We start from the raw sequence: 24516 nt of genomic DNA, 5'->3' as shown, positions 1-24516 counted from the left end.
ACCATGGACTTCATTCCTTTCCAAGCCAGCCTTGAGTGTCCTTTATTCAGCTCATCCTCTGCTTTACTTTTACACCTGATTTTAGCTGCTTTATCTCTCTTTCAACAGGTTTCTGTGCCTCAATCTTTTTCTTCTCTCCCTCATAACAAGACAGCTTCTTCTGCCTGAGAACATGTTGGAGTGATTTACTAATCCAGGGCTGCTTATTGGGGAAAATACTTCCTGTTTCCAAAGTAATCCCCATTTCTCCCAGAAAGAAATGTCAGTAGAAATCGATGATCTAAGTGAGAACATGAGCCTTTCAAAAGTCCCAGTGGGTGCAGTCAAAGCAGTCCCTCAGTCCCAGTATAGAGTCTTTGGTCCAGACTGGAACAACTGTGTGCCCAGTTTGAGCTCTCTTCAATGCTGTGACCTGACAGACCCAGAGGGGCCATCACATCACATTTAGAAGCTCCCCTGATGGAGCCACAACACATGTCCAATACTTAGTCTGTCTTGTTGGACCAACTGGAAGAAATGATTCAAGGACTTAGTCACAGAACAGAGATTCAAATCTCCAAAATCCAACTGGCTGCATCAGGACATATAGTCTGAAACTCTGCACAGTTTCCTGTTTGAAGCTGCTTCCTGTTGGCTTCAGCTGTTTGGAGTTTCCATTTTCTAAACTTCTACATTCTGAACCTTCTTCAGCTCTGAACAGATGATGAAACACTGAATGATTTCAAGCACTTTGTCTAATAAACTTACATCTTTCATTCTTTATACAGATTGTGGGGCTGTGGTTTGTCAGAGATCAGCTGTGATTATCTGGCAGCAGCACTGAAGTCCAACCCCTCCCATCTGAGAGAGCTGGAGCTGAGCTCCAACTACAACCTGCAGGATCCAGGAGTGAAGCATCTGTGTGGTTTCCTGGAGAGTCCAGGATGTAAACTTGAAACTCTGAGGTCAGTCAGCATGTTTTAGTTGTGCTGAGATGAATATGATGTGAAAGTTGTGCTGACACTAAACTGCAGACATCAGGCTGATATTATACTGATCCACACTGAGGATCTTCATGGTAAAGTCTGTTTTCTTCTTCTCTGGTTTAGTCCATTGACTGCAGCAGAACAATGTTCACATTTCAAACCTTCAAAGAAGAAGAAAAATCCTCCACTGGAAAATTCACTGTGAAACTCTCAAACTCTTCATTGCACCTTAAAGTCTGTGTGACACTGAAATCCAAAGCAAAATGTGCGTTTGCTTTACAGACAGCAGTCCAACACAAACATACACACATCATCCAAAACACAGTCCAACATCCAAATCTCCTCCACTGCCAGCATGAATGATGGGAAAGAGAAGGAGGAACACTCTGACATTCAGGGTTAGAATGAGTTTCATCAAGCAGACTGTGAAGATCAAAGCTGCATTAGAAAGCTTACATGAATGAATGAGTGGACAGAAGTGGACAGAGATCATCTGAAGCACTTCAAAGGCTTTAAATCAGCACATTTCTCTTTATTCTTTATCAACTCTGTTAGTTTCTCTCAGTTTTCTGTGGAATGAAGCTAACAGCAGGCTAATAAGATGCTGACCAATAGGTTTCTATTAAAGGTTGTAATTTGTATATGAAAAAGTGCTTTGGCTCAGCAGGGATCAGCTTACAGGTAGAATACAGCTGCTGGATGGGATTAGCATGTCATAGCTATCTACCAAACTGCTAACTGGGGGATTTCAGGCCATCTATGGATCATTTTTGCTAACTGTTTATTCAGCTTAGGCTCACAGGGCTGCAGCCTGTGCCCTAGCTGTCATAGGGCAAGAGGCGTGGTCCACCTGCACAGGTGAGCAGTCCATCACAGGGCCAACAGAGAGCGACAGAGAAGCACTCCCTCACATCCACACCTACAGCCAATGTAGAAGCACCAATGAACCTAAGCAGCATTTCATTGGACTGTGGGAGAACATCCAACCTCCACAGAAAGGCCCAGCTGACCAACAAGCTTCAACCTACAACCTTCTTGCTCTAAGGCACTAGTGCTAACCACTTTTGCCCATTTCAGCCCAAATCCTGCATCTTCCTGTTTCTGACTCCAGGCCAGCTCCACTAACACTTTCTCATCAGACACTGCCACCTAGTGGAGGAAGTCTTAGTTCCATTTGAAGCTTCAGATTACAGTTAGTTCCTTTACAAAGAGGTGGAGGTGGTGGGGCCACAGCACCATCATCACTGAGTGCCATAGGACACTTAACCTTTGTTTCCATATGCTGGGAACTTCCTGTTGTTCCAAGGAGGACTGGAAAATGTGTGAAAATCTCCCAGTCAGTTCCTCACAGCACACTTCAATCATTTCCCTCCCACAGCATCAGGACCAGGGCTTTTTCTCTCTTTGGTCCCACTAAGAGATTTCCACACAAACACCTCATCAGTGGGACTCTCAGAGCTACCAGCCCTTTGCTACAATCACAAAGCTCTTCATTGAAATCAATGATATCAAAGCTGGAATCAAATGAGTCCAAGTCTTCTGCTGATTCAGCATCACATTCATCTTTGCTCCTTGTTCTGCATCCCCACCATGGACTTCATTCCTTTCCAAGCCAGCCTTGAGTGTCCTTTATTCAGCTCATCCTCTGCTTTACTTTTACACCTGATTTTAGCTGCTTTATCTCTCTTTCAACAGGTTTCTGTGCCTCAATCTTTTTCTTCTCTCCCTCATAACAAGACAGCTTCTTCTGCCTGAGAACATGTTGGAGTGATTTACTAATCCAGGGCTGCTTATTGGGGAAAATACTTCCTGTTTCCAAAGTAATCCCCATTTCTCCCAGAAAGAAATGTCAGTAGAAATCGATGATCTAAGTGAGAACATGAGCCTTTCAAAAGTCCCAGTGGGTGCAGTCAAAGCAGTCCCTCAGTCCCAGTATAGAGTCTTTGGTCCAGACTGGAACAACTGTGTGCCCAGTTTGAGCTCTCTTCAATGCTGTGACCTGACAGACCCAGAGGGGCCATCACATCACATTTAGAAGCTCCCCTGATGGAGCCACAACACATGTCCAATACTTAGTCTGTCTTGTTGGACCAACTGGAAGAAATGATTCAAGGACTTAGTCACAGAACAGAGATTCAAATCTCCAAAATCCAACTGGCTGCATCAGGACATATAGTCTGAAACTCTGCACAGTTTCCTGTTTGAAGCTGCTTCCTGTTGGCTTCAGCTGTTTGGAGTTTCCATTTTCTAAACTTCTACATTCTGAACCTTCTTCAGCTCTGAACAGATGATGAAACACTGAATGATTTCAAGCACTTTGTCTAATAAACTTACATCTTTCATTCTTTATACAGATTGACTCTCTGTGGTTTGTCAAAGATCAGCTGTGATTATCTGGCAGCAGCACTGAAGTCCAACCCCTCCCATCTGAGAGAGCTGGACCTGTATGGAAACAAGCTGAAGGATCCAGATGTGAAGCAGCTGTCTGATCTTAAGAAGAGTCCAGACTACAGACTGGAGACTCTGGGGTCAGTAGAGTGATGGAGTGAGTGGGTGGTGCTGTCAGCAGTATTGTACTAAACACAGTCAGTATGAAACAAAGATCCAGTGTTTCCTGTAAAGCTGCAGCTTCTCAGTGAAGCTGTGAGAGGAGAACGGTGACAGGCTTCAGGATTGGACACAAACACTTCCTGTTTCTCACCTTTATGGTCACCATAGTAACGTCTGACACGCTCTGATCAAACACTGTCAACAGCCAATCAGCTCTCTGAACAAAGCAGCATGCAGACCAATGACTGCATTGATTTCCAAGTTTAAAGCAGTGAAGAACACAGTCTGTAGGTGAGGAAGAATTTAGTGAGAGCAGATGTTTGGATGGAATTCCTCCAGTTAACAGCTGGAACCGTCCATCTGGATTGTTGGGCTTGTTGTTGGGGTTCCTACAGAGCTCAGAGTGGACACACCAAGGTTCTTCTAATGAATGAAAGTCCAAACTCAAACTAGGAGGGAAAAACATTTTCAGCAACTTCAATAAAAATCCAAAGATTAGAAAAAGTGAAGCAACAATGAGTCCTAGTACAGTCCCAGCACTGACGTCCCTGCTGCTCTTTATACTGGATGTGCTGCATCACTGACTGACAGCTGATGAAGAGTCTCTGGAAACACTCGTTTATCTCCTCTGCTCTTCCTCCTTCTCTCTGCAGGAGCTGATGATGGTAAACAGGACGGTGTGTGTGCTGAGAGAGGAGCAGCTGTGTCCTGATGATCCAGAGAGGTTGAAGCAGCAGCAGCTTGTGTGTAGAGACGCTCTGACTGGGCCATGTTACTGGGAGGTGGAGAGGAGAGCTTCATCCAGCAGTGACTGACAGAGGAATGAAGTGCAGATGACTGTCAGTGCTGCAGAGTGAACTGCTCTGAGAACAGCTCCACTGTCAGACACAATGTAGAGTCCAGCATCAGCCCTGTGTGTCCCTCTGGATCTGACAGAGGATCATCAGTGTATCTGGACTGCTCTGCTGCTGCTCTGTCCTTCTACAGTCTCTGCACAGTCTCTGTCTCACTCTGGAATGATTTTACAACTTGTTGTAATTACAGAACGTTAATATAATATTCAAACATGTGATCTTCTCTTTATTTCTGAATCTTTACCAAATAAAGAAAAACCAAACTAACAAACAGAAGCTGTCGTGTCCTTTTTCACCACATCTGTGAATCTTTTCTGTGTTTTTCCTCTTTTCCTCCTTCCTGCAGCTCCATCTTCATCATTCTGTGTCCAGTATATGTGAACACGTCCAAAGCATCTGAGCCTCATGTTACCCGTTTGTGTGAGTTACGCCTGTCGTTGTGTTGTGGTGTATAAATAAGGGGCAGGAGACAGCGCTGGATCTCTGAGTTCTTTACTCTCAATTTCTGCAACATCTGCAATATCTAGAAATGCAAACCTGTGAGCTGTGTGTGTTGTGCGTCTGCTCGGCCACCTCTCCTCCGGCCATGCTGGAAGCAGCTGTGCGTTTGACAGTTTTATCGACTCGACAATAATCGAACAAATTAAATGTTCAAAAATATCAACTTAAGCACTTCAAAGTCAACAAAAAGCTTAAAACAATGAAATAATATTTCACTGACAAAACAACAGCTCATAAGAACGATACACAAAATAATACAGAAACAAACAAATAAAAGTTATTAACCAGGATCCATGTTTTTGTCACAAACACTGAATCAGCTGATTCACTCTTTATGTTTCTGAGTTTGTTTTGTGATTATAGTTCTGGTTTCTGTTTCTGTGTCTTCACTGTGTCCCACGTCTCCTTACTTTGGACTGTCTGTCCTGTCACTGAAGGTGTCTGCCCGACAAGGACGTGGTGCTGAATGCATCCAGACCCCTGCTGACTGTCTTTGCAGCTTCGGTCAAAGGTACAGTGTCCACTGTGACCCTGAGAGCAGGACACAGCCAGAGGTGAGTCAGCAGTTACAAACTAAATGCTGCTGACATGAATCAAACTGCTGGATAACCCACTGCTCATGAAAATGGCACCTTTCTGTTGCTTTTTGAGATTACTGAGAATATTTGAATTGTGACTCAGATGGCAGATCCAGGCTCTCAGCCTCCAGCTGAAACTTCCAGTCCTCCCCCAGCCAGAAGCTCTGATGCTGGGCTGAGAGACTTTGATCCTTCCCTGGATCCAGAAATCCAGGAGGGAGAAGGAGAACAGGACCTCCTTCCTGATCTGGAGAGGCCTGAGGGAAAGAAAGATGGAGCAGACAGAGCTTTGAACAAATCCAAACCTCCTGAGCTTCACCTCCACAAAGGTGCAGACACTGATGCACAGATTCACATGTGACACCTGCAGCGTCCAGCTTGTGCCGCTGACATTATCTCCACTCTGATACAAGCCTCATTCACTCGCTCACACACGTTCATACAATCACCTTTTCCTCACAGTCACACACATGAATGTAATGAGGGGAACTCGGGGTTCACTGTCATTCCTCAGGATCCTTTGATATGCAGACTGGAGGCTCTGTGGATGAAACACCGACTGTCTGAACCACTCTGAAGTCTTCATGATGGACTTCATCCTGATTAACACTACAATACTTGTTAGAGGCCTTTTATATGTAATAATATTCTTTTCCATTAAAGCTCTGAACATTCTCACTCTTTCTTGACCAGGTGTGACAGGTGAAGGACACCGGCGAATAGGAGGACAGAAGCTGAGAGCCATTAGTCACATGACTTCAGCTGCTGCTGCCTCACCAACCACTGGCCCCTCGGTGAGTCTAGAGTTACAGCAGTGACCACAGGAAGTGCACACGTGTGATCTAAAGCTACATGTGGGCCTGTGACCATCAGTCTTCTCACTGTGGTAGACGGGTTTGTGAGTCCCTGTGATGCTGGGAGTGTCCAGGACAGTCGCTCCTGATCGGGTCTCTCATGGAAAGCTGGTCCCAGGAATTCCTGGAAAATTCCTCCACAAAAGAGAACTGGGAACATAAGTGCAGAGTGACAGAGGTGCTCAGCAACCCTGCTGTTATATGGGAATAGAACCAGAATAGTCGGCAACCACTTGAGTTAAGTTAGCCAAAGAGATGCGACTCAGACTGACTTCATCATGTTGGCAACGTGTCTGCATTGATAAACTCCAGTTATTGACAAATCAGAGAATAATTCCAGTCATTCAGAGACAGATTGTGATTGTTTGGAGGATGTAATCGTTTCCCTTCAGGGAGCGTGTTGGACGCTCAGTGTCCGGGTGATTAGCTGATGCAACTACTTAGAATCAGTTTGTGAATATGAAGAAAATCAGTGCAGTCACTGGACAAACTCTGATTCTTCCTAGTTTCACTCTTGTTTCAGTCCAGTGTGACTGAGGTGGTAAAAAATGATCTGACTTTTAGCCACACAGCTGTCTGCTAGAGAAAAAGCCTTTGTGCACAACTTTCTTAAAGGCAAACGGCACCATGTTCACTGCAGCTGCAGCAAACGCAGCAAAGAGTGAAAGTTGGACTGAGAATGTTGTGACTGTTTCATGAGAAAGAGCAGGAAAACAAGCATCACACACCCAGACACAGTGCTGGGATTAGAATTAGACTTTAGAGCCAAATGTAGGACAAAAGCTTTAATATGAAAGAGGAAAACCCAACAACAGCCAGAGCATGAAGCTCAAATCTATACCAATCACCAAGAAAGCTGACAGGCCTGTGACACGTCAGAGACGCCGTTCAAATCATAAAGAAGTTGGTTTATTGACAAAATGTAAAAAACCAAAAGAATCAAGTCAACCTTCAGTTTCGAGCGAGTAGACCAATCAGGCACAGCAGCAGCTCTAGAATAAGCAACAGTTTGATGTATTACAAACAACCTTTCATATACACACATACATATGGCTCATATGCTGTTTAAAAAGGGCTCAAAGACCCAACAGATTACACAAAGTACAAAAACACTTTCATTCAGACAACAGTCAGCTGTGCACGAGACAGAGAGCCGACTACAGTTAGTAACATGGACTCACTTTGTTTCAGACACGACACAAAGTAACACAAAGCCACAAAGAGCAGAAACATCAAAAAGGAGGCAGAGCAGCAGCAACTCTCCATGAGCTGTGAGGCTAACAGCCACCCACACTTCCTGTGATGCATAATGAAAACAACATTAACCTGAAGGATGATAACAACAGAAAGAAGTCTAAGCTAACGTTACACAGCGCTCACACAGCGCTGACTGTACAGGCCTCACACAGCTACGACCTGCATCCACAACACCTGATTCTACTGAACACAAACAAGTTAATGATATATGAGCAATCCAGGGAAGGCTTCCAGGAAGGTGAGGATCCAAAGACAGCTCTACAACAGCATCAGTCAGCAACAATGTTACTAATCACTGACTCTTTCATCCTTTTATACTCAATCAAAAAGTGCTGTGTTCACATTTGTTTCTGCTGAAATCCAGAGACTGAAAATGCGTCTTTTTAAAGTTTGAATAAACTGACTGAACTTCTCACGAGTCCAACCGTGAGGAACACTTCCCCCCATGACACATCACAGGACAACGTCTCAGTGGAGGGGGGACAGTAGCTCAGTTTAGGCAGTCACACTCAGAATCGATGCCTCCAGTCAGGGTCAAACGTGGTCCTCAGAAACCTGCAGATGTTTGGGCCAAGCTCTCACTGGTCTCTGCGTCTGTAGACTGAGCTGATGTTTCTCCAGGTGTCTGGTAAAAGGACGATGCTGCTGTCCAATGAGGCGAGGAGAGAAGTAGCCAAACAGGCGAGAGCCGTGAAGGAGGAACGGCGGGCAGCTCTGGATGCCCGACATAAATACCTGATGAGCAGGCTGGCCGACGCCGGCAGCCTGGAGGAGGCGGCGGTGGAAGACGCCATCGTCTCTGATGACAGAGTAAGTTCAGAGACGTGATCCTTCCTCAGAGTTGAACCTTTGAGTCATTAATGTCTGATTCTTCCAGTTCAGTCTGATCCATGAATTCTTTGCTGCAAACGGATCCAAGAAGCTGATTTTCTTCTATCAGGATGTCAAACAGGTAACTTTGATCACATTTCAATGACTGACACATGAAGGTCTAACCGCTCTTCATAATCTGCTGTCCTGTTTGTTGCAGCGTACTTTGTATTCATATCTTTTAATATCTGCCTTTCTCCCAGAGTCTGTCCTCCCGTCAGTCTTCCTTTGTGGACGCATCAAACTCAGCTGTGGCTCAGAGGAAACTCTTCCTCACTACGGGGAACTCTGAGGTTGGCTTCAGCTTTTTATGTTTAGTTCATGTGAGAATCACAGAAAAATGCTGATATGAGTGGAAGGTTCTGCTGGGAAATTGGCAAAGAGCAGATTATTGAACAGCGAGGCAGACAGTTCATTTCAGTGATGCCAGTTTATTAGAAACGAGGACTGTGGGGCTGCTGGAAGTCAGGACGGCCGTTCTCTGGATAAACCTGACAGCTGAGGTGGAGAGCAGGATTTATCCACAGACGGCTTCTTCCAAGCAAATGTCCTGAACACACCTGAGCTGAGGGTTACACAGTGTGTCCTGTGTGATCTCTGCTTTATGGTGGTTGAATCTCACAAATGTGACCATCAGACCTGACGACTTATTTGTGATGTTTTGATTAAAAATATCCTGGGTGAGGTGTTTGGGGCCTGTCCCATGAGGAGGAGTCTCCAGGGCAGACCCAGGACACACTAGAGAGGTTATATCTCTCAGCAGGCCTGGGAATGCCTCAGTATTGTCCTGGATATGCTGGAGGAAGTGGTTGTTTAGGGAGGTCTGGGATTCTCTGCTTAGACTGCTGCACCTGTGACCCGGGACCAGATAAACAGGAAATGGATGTTTGAAATTCAAAGAAATCCTCTTTTAATAATGAGGAAAAAAGACAGCAGGAGATCCATCGCAACTAACAAAACACTTCAAACACATCAATGCATCAACTTTAATCAACTTCATTTGGTTCAAATGAAGGAATCTAACAAAGCACTCACTAAAATGAAACACCAGTTAGTTTCCCGAGCTCAACAGGTCGAACACCTGAGTTTGGTTTGCGGTGCAGTTTTTATTTCTTCTAGATAACTTGGGTTATTTGCACAGGAAGGTTTTTTAAATGTATTTCTTAAGTACGATCTTATATGGGGGTTGATTTTATAGCATAACAGAATAATGTAATAACTCTAATAGAGTATGAAACATTTGCAGAATGAAGTACAAGGTGAAGAAAAGTCAGAACGTCCCTGTTTGAAAATACAGTCTCAGAAGGTCAGAGATGGACAAATTCAGCTACAGAAACATGTGGCCATTTTTTTAAAGCCATAGAGCATATTACAGACGACACAAAGAGCAAACACTGTAAACTTCTAACCACAGACCTCACACAGCTCACACACGTCAGAGTGAAGCTGTCATTTCCTGAAGCTTCCACACAAGAGAACTGGCAACAAGGTGGAGTCCTCATGGATCACTAGCAGAGAAATGTGGGTGGGTGCCAGACCACATGGACTCGACTCACTTTATTTCATACAAAGGAGCAGACTAATGCTGTCATCCTTAAAGACTAACTAGAAACAAGCAGTGCGCTCGCATCGACTCGACTTGTTTTGCAAGTTTGAAGTGAGATGGTACTTTGGAGTCAGCCTCCCGAGATGATGGCTGGCTGGTTTTTGAAAAAATCTCATATTTATACAATGAGCAGCAGACTTTCCTGACTTGCAGAGGTCAACGTCCTCCTCAGTCATGCGCCATGAGTGGCACAGATACTATTCATCAAATAACTAACATGGCCTTGATTGTTACTCCAGAGACTTATCTGCGATGTAGCTTTATAGCATTTTCATTAGCAATCGTATGATTTGTGTTACAATGACCTTTGTGGACGGGCCCGGACCCCCAGGCCTCGTCCGTGACGCCGACGGTGAGCGCAACGTTTTTGTTTTCTTGCGCTTAAAATAACCTGATCAGCGTTCTGCGGACGGTTTGTTTACATTTCTCACATCTGTGATTGTTCACCCGGGTTGGACACGAGCAGAGAGGGCTTTCAAGATGAAAAAGCCAACGTGAAACTTTAACGGACGACAATTGCAAGTTTTTCAATCAAATCTCCGTCACACCCTTCCTTGACCTCATCACGTTATCCACCTTAGTCAAGGAACAGTGGTTCGGGAAAATATGCATTTGTTTTTTGGACCAGTTTAAAACGTATCTCAACTAGTGATGTGCGGATCGATACTGAAATATCGATTCCTCCGATACCCGTCATTGTGTCCGGCCCCTTGGCGTGCACACTCACAACAATGGCTGAGCGTAAACAGAGTCATGTGCAGACGTATTTTACCTCCACGAACAGCTGAGACGTGGTTTGCCATACATGTGGCAAGAATGTGAGGTGTTGTGGTAACACCGCTGACCTGGTCAAACACCTCAGAGTGAATCACATCACAGAATATGACGAGCGTATGTTGAGGCGAACTGAAGAGGAGGAGAGGGAGAGGTGCTGCCAGGGCGAGACAGACGTCTCTCACGGAGTCCTTTAATGCTGCAGGCAGGCAACAAATAGCCACAACTTCAGGTTTTTCATTTCTATATGATAATTCTGCATCATTAAGTGATAAGAACAAGTAATCTGATGTCCTGTGATCATTACGACGCTATAATTTGAGATAAAATAAAAGATAGAGTAAAAAAAATAAGTTTTTGTACAGAGTATCGTATCAGATCAGTATCGTCGATACCAGCCTGAATTTTACTTGGTATCAGATCGGAAAGGAAATCAGTGGAAATCAAATCCTGCTTCTACAGGTGTCCAGTTCATTCACTCTGACCCCTCCAGATAAGCGTTGCCAGTTCTCACTGTGCTGTAGATCACATTTTCTTGTGTTTGGGGTTATAACGGTTACTTTTGAGGTCTGTGTTATAAAGCAAGTTAATCCTGAATTTAACTGGAGAAGACAAATTCCCACTGCGTGGTGTAGTGCACAGCCAGGCATTCTTTACATTAGTTCGTTTGACAAAACCAAAAAGCCGAAAGTATTTACTTGGAGTTTGGTTTGATGAAATAAGTGCCAGAATCAGTGAATACAAATGATTCCAATGACATGAAAACTGGTCGAAGGACAAATCCCTCAAGAAAAGCACGACTAGCACATTAAGTTTTTTTGTAATCATCATCATCTCTAACACCATGCGCACAACAGTGATTTTGTTACAGAACACTAAGATAGTAAAATCTGGGAAATGATGATATTTCTTTCCAAAACTTCCTGTCTGGAAGACATTAAAGCTGCTGTGCCACCTGCAGCTTCTTTCAATCTATGTTATGTGAATATATCTTTTTTTTGGGTTTGAACATCCATTCAAACTCACTCTCTGCCTAGCAAGTCTCATTCCCTCATTTCCTTGGGGTCCAGCTTCACATACGTGGCACTGAGCCTTTTCCTTTGTCACCTCTTTCTGCTACATGCCTCGCCTCCCAGTTTCTTGGTCTATTTTCTTCATTTCGCTAACTACACTTCTTTTTCTTTGTAAATCTCTTCCTTCAAATACTTTCAAAATCACTTTTCTTTTTTCCCTTTCTTCTGTGCAGAGAAGACGTCAAACCCCTTCTTGGCAGTTTATCTCAATAAAGCTGTACTATCCCAGCCATCTGGTAAGTCTTCCCTACTACCCAGAGCCTGTTTATACTCCTGCATGTCTCTGCCTTCACTCACTTCCTCTTCTTGATGTCCAAACTCATCCTTCAAACTACCATTTGATGCTGCATAGCTGCATTCTCCCTGACACCTCCTTGTCTCCTGTCTTTTTGATTTCACCTTCTGCATAATATTTAGTTGCCCTGTGTGCAGCTTCCTCCACTTTCATATATTTCTACAAGTTCCTCCCTGTTCTTGAAGTATGTGTGCACCACGGCCATTTCCACTTGGAAAATCTGCCCCACATCTGTCTTTCTAGATTTCTCTCCTAAACACCACACCTACCCAACACCTCATAACCTCTGTTCCCTTCACCTAAATGTCCATTGAAGTCTGTGTCAATCACCACTGTAGTATGTGGTCTCTTGCACACAAAATGTGTCTACCCTCCACCTCCATAATATGAGTCCGCCAGCCCTCCCATTGCCAGTCAGAGTCCATAACAAGTCAAAAACATAAACAGCTCGAACGTATTATTTATTTAAAAGAGAGAGAGAGAGAGAGAGAGAGAGAGAGAGAGAGAGAGAGCTCAGTTGTCCTTGCTCTAGCATCAAGAGTCAGTGACTGGCTGTTCACTGCAGGCTCAGCAGTCCAATGGCCGATCAGCAACAAAACAAATAAAAAAATAAGACACGTTCTTGATTATGACAACAAACCACATCCAAAAAAATATGACAGCAACACTTTAAGTTTTGTGTGCATTCATCATGTGCAACTCTGCAGAAAGTCTCATGTCAAGGATGTGTGGACAGGGGGGCTATTAAAAAGTTCCAGTATACAGAATAGAAAACCATCAAATGAATGAAATAAAATCTGTTGTCACAGTGGTTTTTGAAGGAACAATTACTTCACAGATGGACAGCCTCATTATATTTGAGTTAAACCTGATGATACACACTTCACGTCACCCTAGTTACATGTTTTTATTTGCCATGTGTATGTTATCCAAGGGAGGAAGAAAATGAAAAAGAAAACTTTTGATGTGTCCAGACATTTCTTCACATCAGCTGCCAGCAACCAGTTTCAGCATGTACAACTGTTGCAGTAAGTGTGCTCATGCAGACCAACTATGCTGGTCCACTGTTCTTAATGGTGCTGCATGTTGAGAAAGAAGTGAAACAAATGTTTTGTTTAACAAGTCCACTAGTGTTAGAATAACTTGGCATTTCCAATCTGTTTCTGCTGTAGTTCAATGAAAGGTTTCAGTTACTTAAGTTTGAGACAAAAACAAAAAACCAAATTGCGTTTACAATTGTAGTTTCATCTTGTTATAAGATATTTGAAATAAAAACAAACAAAAAACATGAACAAACAAACCACAAACAAACAAACCACAAACAAACAAACCACAAACAAACAAACCACTACATTTTCAGAAATATTTCTGCAGTCTGATTTACAAGTATAAACTTTCTGACCAAAACGCCACAATTTCATCCCTCAAACAAGTTGTCAACTGTGTCAACGACCAATGAGGACATCACTGCTACACTTGATGATACTCACACCTTGAAAAAGTGCAAAGGTTTCCCAACAGGACTTCGACGGTTGGTCTTCTTGATCAAGCTATAATCTGTTCTCATCAAAACCACCATAAAACCAGTTTGACAGGATGATGCTGATAAATCCCTCTAGACCTTTTTGTGACAGTATTAAAAGCTTGCTGGAAATTCTCTGTACTCATATTTGTGCTCAGTATCTGTAGGAGCCATTTTTGTGTGGGTACCTCATGTATGCCACTAGGGGTCACCTTTTGTGTTACATATGGTGTGTCTATTTAAGGTAGATAGGTCATTAGCAGCAGGTGTGTTGTTGTTGGGAAGGAGCAAACAGATTGTGACCGCTGCGCTGTTATGTTAAATTGTGTTGGAATAAAGAATCTAAAGGACAAGATAAGTATGGTTTCAGTTATTGAACTAAGTTTAATACGTTTATTCATACCAGTGACATTGCATTAACCTGCCAACAAACAGCTCAGTGGCTTTAAATGTAGGCTTAGCCTCGACAGCATCTATAACACCATTAAAATGCAGTAATGGCCACACAAAAAATAAAACGTGACCATATTCAGTTTAAGCCATTTTATGTGGTTTAGTTTATACACTTGAATCACAGTAGATGATAGCTTTCTGTTTTTAAATGTCTCCATTTATTGCAAACACTATAGTTACTGTTCTGCCTTTTATAAGGTCAACTGGATATTATGGTTGCAAACGGCCCTAGAGCTCCCTCTAGTGGCTGCTTTGTAATATGGGTTTGACTACTTTGGGAAAGGAACAATGAGAAGGTGAAAAAATCAAAGATGGCGGAAAGTTATCGTTCTAAGCTGATATGGACCTTAAAATGTTGTTGCCTTGGACAAGATATGTCTGTAAGTATGAGTGACGATAAAATAATTATTATCTTTTGTTTTGTGTAAAAATGGTACGATAATTTGTACATTTGAAAGTTTTATCTTGTTATCAAATCACTTTGATTGTCACATCACATGTGCAGGTACACTGGTACAGTACATGTGAGTGAAGTTCTTGTTTGCGAGCTTCACAAGCAACAGAGGTGTGCAAAAATACAATAACGTAAAACAAGCAAAATATAAGAACGGCTAAATCTGAGACTAATAAATATATGTACAATATATAATAGTACATGCATTACTGGATGTGTATACTAAATATGTTTTTCTACGTGTGTGTGTGTGTGTGTACATATTTTACAAATTAAATAGAGTAAACAATAAAATAAAATATACAGAGGTTGGTAGTTGGACATGTGCAAAACAAGTGGCATTTATATACAGTGTGGAGTGCATAATGTTGAAGTTCCAGTAGTGAAGGTGAGGTGTCTATGAAGTGTCCAGCAGTCTGATGGCCTGATGGAAGAAGCTGTCTCTCAGTCTGCTGGTTGGGGACCGGATGCTGCAGAACCTCCTTCCTGATGGAAGTAGTCTGAACAGTTGATGGCTGGGGGGACTGGAGTCCTTGATGGTCCTCCCCGCTTTCCTCAGGCAGCGCTTCCTGTAGATGTCTTGGAGGGAGGGAAGCTCACCTCCAATTATCCGTTCAGAGCACCGCACTACTCGCTGGAGAGCTTTGCGGTTGTAAGCGGTGCTGTTGCCGTACCAGGTGGTGATGCATCCAGTGAGGATGCTCTCAATGGCACAGTGATAGAAGGTCCTGAGGATGCGGGGGCTCATGCCAAATCTTTTCAGTCTCCTGAGAAAGAAGAGGCGCTGCTGCGCCTTCTTCACTGTTTTGTTTATGTGTACTGACCACGTAAGATCCTCAGCCAGATGTACCCCAAGGAAGCGGAAGCTGCTCACTCTCCACAGCAGCGCCGTTGATGGTGATGGGGGTGTGTACTTCTCTGCACCTCATGGGGGATGAGGTGATGCTGCCCAGTCTGACTACTTGGCGTCTATCAGACAGGAAGTTAAGGATCCAGCTGCAGAGGGAGCTGCTCAGTCCTAGATCCTGCAGTTTCCTGTCCAGCTTCGAGGGAACGATGGTATTGAATGCTGAGCTGTAATCTACTGTTAGCTTGCAGTAAGAGTGTAACAAACTAGTTTACAATGTTAGTTAGCTAATACAGTATTTTGTACTTTCAGTTTTACGATGGTCAAAGAGAAGGCAATGGTCAGAGGCCATTCTTCAATAAATCAGCGCAGAAAGGAAAATAAGTCTGGTTATTGGAGCATCGTTATCTTGCTGTCTAGCTGGTGAAACTAAGGAACTCAGGGCGAGGACAGCAAAGTTACCAAAGGGGGAAAACTATCAAATTAAAACTGCATCATCTCAAAAATCACAAGTTTCTCTAAAATGTGTTTATTCTAGGGCTGCAGTTATTCATCATTTTAGTCATAAAGTATTTTATTCATTGTTCGAAAATTGAATTGGATTAGAAATAGTTTTCTTATTAATGAGCAATAATTATTATTATTCCAAAGAGAAAACACACGGGTCTTTTGGTTACCATTTTAGAAATTGCCATCCTTTAATGATTCATCTGTTAAAAGAAATATTTTGACTGCTTTTATCTAAAAAATATTTTGAGATGCTGAAATGCTGAAATAATAATAATAAAAAAACAGACACTGATGTCAACATAAAGGTAAACACGCAATTTAGTTTCTTTAGTTTCTGGTTCTCTCCTGTATGGACTAGAGAACGCACGATACCACTTTTTTGTGTCCAGTATCGATATGAATCCAATACAGCGTATTTTTATAATCAATAAAACAGTTTTTTTAATATCTTTCTTTATTTTGTATAAGTTCATACTCAAGTTTTAAAAAATAAAACATTAAAGTTATTTAGTTATACCTGTATGCAAAAAACACACTGCACCCTAAATATTTCATAGTTCAGCAACACTGATCAATCTAATAAACTTAAACCTGCACCATCCTCCCTATTCTGGTATTTTAAAGAGTACTTAGCAGAAATATTAAACAACCTAACTAATAGGGTTGCAAACTCCCAGCAAAAAAAAAAACTAAAGGGAACCATCGCCCACCCTCTGCCTCGTGATGCTTAATCGACATAATCGACTTTAATTTAATGCATGTATTTAAAAAAAATGCACAGAAATCAATTATTTTTCAACAACAATTAAATAGATTCAACATCTTTCTTCAACAGAACTGCAGACTGCACAGATGGTATCTTCCCAAAGGAAAAAGTACTATAACTTACTAGGGTATATATTAGACTTAATAGTTACTATATACAATATTAGATTTCTATACATTTTACGTTAGATAAAAACTTTGGTTGTAAGATTCAGATAATTATTTATTAAAAGCGAGACATTTTAAACGAGAATAAGAAAGAAAAGTATTTCTTTGTGCCCCCCTTTTCCCTGTTAATGCCCCAGCTGGCCCCCTGGCAAAACCGTGCTAGACCCGCCCCTGCACAGTTACCAGCTGTCAGCTACTTATAGCATTAGGCATTAAAGTAATATTAAATAAATTCTAACAACAGCTTATCAAGCTTAAACGTGCTGCTGTGGTTTATCTGCTGGTTTCCTCTTTCTGGCGCAAAGTGGGAAACAAACAAGAGAGACGGAACTTGCGATCAGCTGATCATTGATCAGTTTCATGATTGAAGTAGCAGCAGGAGAGGGAGGGGGAGAGGAGACGCGGCAGTCGCTCCATATATCGGTTGTTAAGCTTAACGTGGGAATGCGTTACAAACATTGAGAGAGAAACTTACAAACTTGCTTTACTTCTCTAGGACAGCTTTCACTGAGAAGAAATGCCGATTTGGAAACATGTAGCGAGGCGCTAAATGCTCCACCAGACAACCGAGAGGTCTCTTGTTGTCACATGCAAGAAAGCATGCTCTGAAGAATATCCAGGTAGATAACTGTGGCGATATGTTGGTTATATTACTTTAAAGTGCAACTGGCTAATTCTTATTTTAGCCAACTCGAAAAGTAAAAATGATGCAACGACCTTGAAATAACACATTTATCTCACTGAAACATGTCATTTAAATAAAAACATTTACTGAAATTAAAATAAATATACTGAATATAATATGGCTCAGATTTAATGGAATATAATGATCCTTTTGTGTTGCTGTTAAAGAAAGGGATAATGTGTGATTACTGTTTTTAAACTATGGGCTACAAACTAAATCCTTTTATTATTTCTGTCCTCGGTTTTAACTCATTAATAATCATTAGGATGAAGCCCCCTAAAAAACAACGTAAAGGTCATGAAAATGTAAACAATTTGGCATTTTGATGATGCATCATCCACATTAAAAAGTAGAGATCATATCAGCCCTGTATTTACTTGTATCGGATACATAAAAAATCTTTCCGTATCGCACAGCACTACAGAAAGCTCTTTTCTAGGGTTGTATTAAACATCTGTAACTACCGTAACTCCTGATCCATTTCCTCAATTAAAAGAAGTCCAATGATTCCTGAGAGCAGCAACTCTGCACTTTTCATTAATATTTGCATCATTACGGTAATCCCAGGTACATTGTTGCAGCAGCCCCGTGAAGGCAAAGGTTGAGAGAATAGTGAGTGAGCGTGATGGAACAATGTTATCACACGTTTGGCTTCTTTTTACCATGTTTGTTTGTTTTTTTCTTTCATGTGTTATTTACCAAGATTTGGATGGTGTTCTGCCTCGAGTTACCATAATGTCCCTAACATCACAAAAAAGCACAGAGTTGCTGCTTTCAAGAACTGCTGGAATTTTTCATTTGCCCCAATGGTTCAAGACTCAAGTTAGGCTAAAAACACTGGGACCAGTTTAAATGGGTTCATCTGTGTCAGCTGCATCGTCACTGCTGCTCTTATGTTATGTGTTTTTGTTGAAAACTAGGTGCTGTTTGGCCTTAATGATGTCAAACTTTTCATTCACTTGTTTGCTCCTAAATACGTTTCTATTGCAGGTCTTTTCCAGTTGAAAATGTGAGTGAGCACTACACAAATTACTGACACTGAAATACACTGAAAAGAAAAACAACTAAACGAAGTAGTTACACACGTTATAGAATATATATACTGGGCATACAAGCCTGGCCTAAGCTTTCTGTCAGGAAGACTGCAGCAGTCCAGGAGTTGGGTTAACTGTCTTTAAGTCCCACAGAAGAAATGTTTACATCAAAGTGCTTGCCAGGCTTAATCCAAATTAGGTACAGCCATACTTGAACTTATCATTGTATAGTATGTGGGACTATGAGCAATGGTTTTCTGGAAACAGAAACAGGCAATTTTATCATTAGTAGAGTCACAAATAACTAGAAAAACAATTGAAAACATAATGTACTCAACACAGCAATATCTCACAATATCCACAAGGGGTCACTATAGCTCATATATTGCCTAAATAGCACGTCATACAAATTGCCAATCATAAGGCACGGACATGGCAAGCTAGCCACAGTTAAACTAAACAATAGAAAAGTCCTTTATTTGTAATACCGCTGGATGTAATGACTGCGGGAGATTACAGCCACTGCTATTAACTTAGTGCCAAATAATCCTACCAACATGGTATCAAAGAACTGAGGCATAACTTTAACATGCACAAACAATTATAACAGCTTCATGCGAGTCATCCTGCCAAAAGGACTAACACTCACAGGTTCATAAACACACAACTTAATCACACGAAACAACTGCGATGCTCTGCAGTGGCACCTTTAGTCACTCCCACTCTGCGTGCTGAGCACATGCCCACTGATACGCTTATTTCCTTTGAGTGTGCTTGATTTCTGCCTCTAGACATTCTGAGGCCGAGTCAGAGCAGGAAACTTGAGCACACGTGGTCTCATTAAATCAGACAGCTGGAGTCATTTAAAAAGGATCTTTTAAGCAGTGCTGTCCCTCAGCTTCATAGTAGATCCATCTATGGATCAGTTTGAAAATCCTAGCTGTCTTCTTTCCAGTTATCATGTTACAAGATTTTAAGAAAACTTGAACGCTGATCATGAGTTGAATGCCACTGATCTTCAAAATCATCCAAGCTTTTTGATAAATGCACACAAAAGTCAGGTGTCCATGCCACCTGCATGCAAGGTGACAAAAATACCCCAATCAGCCTTTCAAGCTGACAGCTAAAGAAACCATTTCACCAGATTTAGCTTCTTGGATATTGTGTTCACTGTACTGTGTTCAAAATGTACTTCTCATTTAATAGAAGAAATGTAATCATGTCAATATAGAGGATTTCAAATTCTCCCTCCTGTTAATTAAAAAAAAGAAAAAAGTAGGATAAGACATGAGAAACTCCTTGAAAAGGACAGTCTCCATTATAGCACCTCATGGAAGCTTTGTTAGACGACCTGTCATTAAAAACTAGAAAGACCATCCAGCATCGGGAGCTTTCAGACTTCCAGGTATGACAACAAGCCTATTGCTGGTTTGCCCACTCTGACTGTGTCAGTATTTGCTCCACATACCAACTGCTCTGACCCTAAAGTAAGCCAGAATCCCACACAGCCATATGTAGGCACATTCCAACCACAAAGAATAACTGGGGATTCTTCATCCTGTAAACATCCTGAACAACTGGTTTTGGTGGTTTGATGGGAACAGATCCTCACCTGATCAGGAATACCAACGATCACCCCACCACTCATGTCTTGTTGGGAAATGTTTGCAGTCCTCAAGCTGTGAAAGTCATCAGGTGCAGCAGTCATGAATACCATGTAAACATCCCTGTTGGTAGGACAAACAAATAACAGTGGGATTCATTCGAGAAAACAGAACTTGTTTGATTCCCTGTCTGACAAAAAGAAATTAATGCAACGTAAAAATTAGATTTAAAAAATCAGCAGCATCATATGTAACCAGGTCCTAAATTACATATTGTTATAATTACACAAAATTTGTTCTAAAGCCCAAACTGCTCCTGGTATATCTGACTTTTAGCACCTCCAAGCCTGTAGTCATCTTGGTTATTAGTTAGGCCCCTCCCCCGTGTGTCGCTATGTGTATAGGCACTGTTAATGCTAGCATGAACAGATCATTCTTGCTGGCTGTTGTAGTGGCTTGAGCTAACTCTCATCCCAACTGTTTATATTTGGTTATAGGAGCTGGAGTGGGCATTAATGCTCCACAATTTACAAGCTGGGACCTGCCGCTAATCCATGGTTAAAGCCTTTACCCACATCAACACTGCAGGCAGAGGCTAACATCTGCAATACTATTAATAATTACACATAACTGTAGCAACAACAAAGAGAGGCTCGAACAAGAAAGGCTTGAAACCCTTAGAAAAGACTGATCAGAGTTGGTTCAATGAACTCTGATCATGTTCATTCGGAGTTAAGCTCGTGTGTGTTTAGAGACAGAAAGCCATCATGTTACCAGGATTCTCCAGAGAAACACAGAAATAAAGAGCAGAGCCTCCATCTTCATTTAGTGGACAGAGGAATATGATCACAAATCAGTGTGGGCCAAAATTTGTATCTTAAAAACTAGGAGGGGATAAAGTTATACCAACATACTGTAATATTTTTATAATATACACTAGCAAACTTTCATGCTGTGTGTGATATTAAAAATATTGTATTGTGTGATATCACATTCTATTGTGATCCAGCATTTTAATCTGACCTTTGATTTCTAAATGCTTCATTAAACTGTCAAATATACAAATATAGACAACTGTGGGATTTGTCTAAAGTATTTGCATATGCCATAGAAATGTTAGCACTCACAGTTTACTGGGCAAGGTTTATGCAAAGTTTCAACAAGACCAGTCCACTTATGACAAACGCGATCATACAAGCATTATAGTACGATGCAGTCTCTGCATGATATGACTATCTATTCAGCTGTAACCTGACAGGGACAAAGTCTAGGAGACAGAAACTGAAGATAGACACCATTTACTGATGGACCTGTTATATTAGGTGACAATTCCACGTGAAAGTCAAAAGAAATGAATACATACAGGGCAAGTCTTTATGAGGCAAACATGATGTGCATCTCACACGAAAGCGATTTAGGTGATTTTCTGTGAGAAATGTGTAAAAAGATCCGTACTCTGAATTTCAGATACTATTGATCTGTTTGTTGTGTGTCTGAGGGTTTACGCAGGGACGTTTTGTGTAAGCACTGATTGCTACAGTAGCATCCAATCAATGCTTACAGTGCAAAGAAACTGGCCTACAGTCTGACAGCTGCATTAATGTCTACACAATCTAAGAGTTTGAAAGATGGACACACGTGAGATGATCATAAATCCACAACAGAATCCTTTCTGTCCTAACATACTGATGAGAAAATAACTGAAGCACTCGTGTCAAGAACAACAACAAAAAAGGGAAACATGCCTAACTTGGATTTCAGTGATTGTGAAAACAAACATATGCAAATGAATTTCCTCTGTGCGCTTTGCCTAATTCAGGAAATCACTATCAATCAAGTTGAGTGTGAGTCAGTGAGTATGTTATGTTCACATAGACTGTTACCTCAGGGGCTAACTTACCAGATGAAATGAACCTTTATGGAACGGAAACCCAGAATTTGTTTCAAGTCACATTTTAGCTTAACCTGCATGGTGGAAAGTGCCTGTACCAGAGACATGATTGTTGCTGCTTAGGTTAAAATATCTAGTATATGTCAATAATGTAACAAAAAAGAAGAAGAAAATCTGTGGCGGTGTAAAAGTCCCACTAAATGCGTCTCTCGGTGTACATCTAAACTATATAACGATTAACCGCCAACTGTGAGTTCAATTTAAATTTTCCTTTACAAATGTGTGTTTGTTTAGGAAGGAAAGAAATGTGTGCGCACAGTGTTCGGCAATATAGACTCAAAGGCAGCACCAAGACTGGCACGAGACTATTTCCACTGCACTGAGGGTGGGAACTCCAGGCCTCGGGGCCGCTGTCCTGCAGGGTTTAGATGTGTCCTTGATCCAACACAGCTGATTTAAATGGCTCATTTTGAACGTTGACATATACATCAAGGAATGGACCAGCCACTGCACTGATGTTAAACCAGTTCAGAAGTTCATTTATCATCATGAACCACCAATTTATGAGCAGACAAACCAAAGTACACTCCAAGATTCAGTTGCTTGTAGAAGCACGTTTAGCAGCAACAGCTCAAAGTCATTGTTTTCTGTATGACTATCAGTCTCTCACATCATTGGGGAGTCATTTAGGCTCACTCTTCTTTATAATGTTGCTTCACTTCATTGAGGTTTGCACAAATTTGTTTATGCAAAACTCACGACCACACTACTTCTATTAAGCTGAGCTTTAAACTTTCTAAAATATAAAACCTGCTAGACACTGGTGTTGTGCCAAAAAGTGATTGTCTGCCAAAAACTGATTTCTGGTATTTGCCAAAAAGTGATTGCTCGTATTTAAACTGCTATAAGTAACTTGTTGGGCTATAATATGTGAAACATATGTCAAATGCTTCCCTCATGGATGACATAAAGTCATCTTGAGCCACATTCGTGTAACAAGGTAGAAGCTGCGATCAGTTTTTGGCAGCGACTTTTATATAACCTTTATTTATGTAGTTAAAAAAAATCTCATTAACATTAAACATGTCTTTAAACATGGGCAGCGCAACGGAGGCTAGACCGTCCCATTTCACAAGCCTCGCACTTCCGGCCTTAGCGGTCTTTGAGTACGCGGCCCTTGAGGATCGTTGAGGCTGCGTACTTTAAGGCTGCAGATCCTGAATTGGGATACAGCCAGTGTCTGTGTCTGCCCTGGTCCCACGTCTCTGTTCCCTTTGTTATAGAGCCTGCCTGAGTCTGTGTTATGTTTCCTGTTTTACTTTGAAAGTCCATGTCTGATGTTAATGTGTCTGGTTTTGCTTCCCCTTGTCTCGTTAGGCCTGATTTGCCCCAGCTGTGTTTCCCTCCTGTTACCCATTCCCTGATTGCTCCCTCTGTGTATTTAAGCCCTGTGTGTCTTTGTGTCGGTGTCGTGATCTGCTTTCATTTATGCTGTGTGTTCTGGCTGCCTGGTCATGTAACGTTATTTGGATTTTTGTTACGTTTTGCCACTTTTTGCCATCCAGCAATAAAAGCTGAGTTTTGAGTTACTTTCCGCCTCCGAGTGTCTGCACTTTGGGTCCTTCTACTTCCACTCTTGCCTGCACACAGCCTTAAGCTGACAACCGAAGTCTATTTACCAACGTACGTAAAGATATTACACATAAAAAATACACAGAAACATTGGAAATCTCTTTTTGGCACAACACCGTAACCTCTCCAGAGGTGGTATCAATATTAATATCTCTAAACCCTTTAAATGTTTCTTTTAAAGTCTGACGAAAGGAAGGAGCTGCGAGAAGTGTGCCTCTCAGCCGGTGGCTCGCTCAATAACGTCTGGCTGTGCAGCTGAAACCTTTTTGACCCACCAACAGTCACACAGAGGCCACAAAATCTCACATGCGGGTTTCAGTCTTTCAGGCGGAGTCTCTCTAAGAAATTCTAGTTTTAACTTCAGTTCAAATGCTTCATCTTCTGTGAATCGAGTCAAATTAGAAAAAAACTAAATATAAAACAGGTTTAAATGAACAAAAAAGAAACTCATCTGATCATTGTTAACATACACAGTGAGCACTCATGCAGGTTCATCAAGACTTTGGTTTTCTAAAAAAGATCTAAAGATTTGCAGGAGGAAAAACTGAATAACACCTTTAAAATGTTAGTTTTTCCCTTTTTTGTTCGATTGTAACGTGATTAATACAAAATATTTTAAAGAAAACATTTTAAATAAAGAAAAACTTGCCTAATTAATCATTTTATCCTGTGATTTCTTTATTTCGCAATATTTTTTACTGCTTAAACATGTTGTTTGTGTCATTGTTACGGCTGCTTTGATGATTTAGGATTCAGTTTTGCTGCATGTTATCA

General features: G+C 41.5%; 2 protein-coding genes across 2 annotated transcripts in view; both read left to right on the top strand.

Moving 5' to 3' along the window:
• The window catches only part of LOC308394299 (uncharacterized protein), a 1060216-nt gene that overhangs the window by 997613 nt on the left and 38087 nt on the right, over positions 1-24516 (top strand). Inside the window, exon 42 of the mRNA XM_080878552.1 lies at positions 768-944. Coding sequence (XP_080734678.1) covers positions 768-944 — 177 coding nt within the window. The remainder of the gene's footprint in view (positions 1-767; positions 945-24516) is intronic.
• On the top strand, positions 5342-24001 carry LOC308394459 (uncharacterized protein; the record flags this gene model as incomplete). The annotated part of the gene is made up of 7 exons (XM_080878817.1): positions 5342-5777; positions 6142-6242; positions 8181-8369; positions 8437-8511; positions 8633-8722; positions 12056-12118; positions 23924-24001. Exons 1-7 carry the CDS (start codon positions 5552-5554, stop codon positions 23999-24001), a joined length of 822 nt encoding a protein of 273 aa, XP_080734943.1. The 5' UTR covers positions 5342-5551.

Source organism: Rhamphochromis sp. 'chilingali', assembly GCF_963969265.1.
Source record: "Rhamphochromis sp. 'chilingali' genome assembly, chromosome: 3".
NCBI classification, from domain to species: domain Eukaryota; kingdom Metazoa; phylum Chordata; class Actinopteri; order Cichliformes; family Cichlidae; genus Rhamphochromis; species Rhamphochromis sp. 'chilingali'.
The sequence above is the reverse complement of the archived record's forward strand: the minus strand, read 5'-3'. Positions and strand labels throughout refer to the sequence as shown.